The following is a 1294-nucleotide window of genomic DNA, read 5'->3' as shown; positions in this document are numbered from 1 at the left end:
CGTATTGTTAATCTCTGGAGGGATCGCAAGGCTTGGAGCCATCCTCCACCAGGAACAAGAGTTGGAGGGTCAACCAGGACCAGCTCTGGGCAGTAATTGAACCACAATTCCCGTAGTGAGTCACAGAGATGAGCTGGGAGGAGCAGCACCCCATCATCCTCTTCCTCTGCTGCTGCTGTTATTTCACCTCCCCCCATCTCTGATGCTTCTTGTGTTGTTTGTTGCACATCCACCCCCACTACCAGCTTTTTTATGCTTTTACACCACCATATTACCAATTTGGAGAGCTTTGGGAGGTGGGGGAGGAGCTCTGTCAGTTCCTTGCCAGTATTACCATTTAATTTGTAGATCTTGATATACTCAACAGGGAGCTGCCATTCCACATCACTCTGACCTCCTCCTAGTGGTCCAACTAGACCAACTGATTCTTTTACAATCAATGTCCTCAGCGAGGTTAGCATCAGAAGGTGCTTCAACTCCAGAGGTGGGCACTTGTCCAGTGTCAGCTTCTCAATACCTGTTTCTTTACTGAAAAGTAACACTTGGTCTAAGCTAAGCAGATCACTCTCTCCGGTAATTTTCAATTCTGCTCCACCGGATGATCCTGAGTATGTAAACCTCTTTAATAGTTTCACATTTGCTAACTCGACATTACGCAGACTTTCAGTCCAGGAGATGGGAGACAAGAATTCTGGACAGTCCTGTATCTTGAGCTCCTGTAGTTTAGGATAAAGAATATGGTTTGAAATTGGAAACTCTAAGAATTTCGGGCACTCTTTAATAATCAGCACTTGCAAGAGAGGGAACGTATGAGCATCCGTTGGCAACCGCTCTCCATCCAGGGAAGAATCTCGTTCAGCTGGGAAAATCCATTTTTCAAAACTTCCTAGGCCAATGAGTTCAAACTTTATTAGCATGCAAAAGCTTTTCTCTATAGTAAACTCCTTCGGCCTGGCAATATGCTCAAACCTTAATTCACGAAGATCCCACGCCTTCCCTAAAGAAGGAAAAACTTCCCAAGAAACACCATACAGATAAAGAGCTTGTAGACCTTCAGCAGCGAACTCATCACCCAGCCATGATGGACAAGAAGGACCTCCGTGCCCTCTAATGCACAACACCTGAAGATCTCCATGTGGATGAAGGCTCTCAAGAACCGCTGCTTCCACACCAGGATCAATACTAGATCGCTTACTATCCCAGTCCAATGTTAACCTCCTCAAGTAATTTTTCTCCATCAGTTTTGCTTGAGCTGCTTCTTCTGTTGTATCTATCTTCTCAAGGTTGTAGATGC

At 45.3% G+C, this 1294-nt stretch overlaps 1 protein-coding gene across 1 annotated transcript; it reads right to left on the bottom strand.

Moving 5' to 3' along the window:
* Window positions 1–5: 5 nt before the first annotated feature.
* LOC123178328 (disease resistance protein RGA2-like) lies at window positions 6–1289 on the bottom strand (the record flags this gene model as incomplete). Its single annotated transcript, XM_044591441.1, has 1 exon — window positions 6–1289. A coding segment is annotated over one exon (1284 nt), but the record flags the coding sequence as incomplete, so codon positions are not given.
* Window positions 1290–1294: the final 5 nt, after the last annotated feature.

The sequence above is a fragment of the Triticum aestivum genome, unplaced genomic scaffold (assembly GCF_018294505.1).
Source record: "Triticum aestivum cultivar Chinese Spring unplaced genomic scaffold, IWGSC CS RefSeq v2.1 scaffold222871, whole genome shotgun sequence".
NCBI lineage: Eukaryota > Viridiplantae > Streptophyta > Magnoliopsida > Poales > Poaceae > Triticum > Triticum aestivum.
Note: the sequence above shows the minus strand (reverse complement) of the source record. Positions and strands in the feature narration are given on the sequence as shown.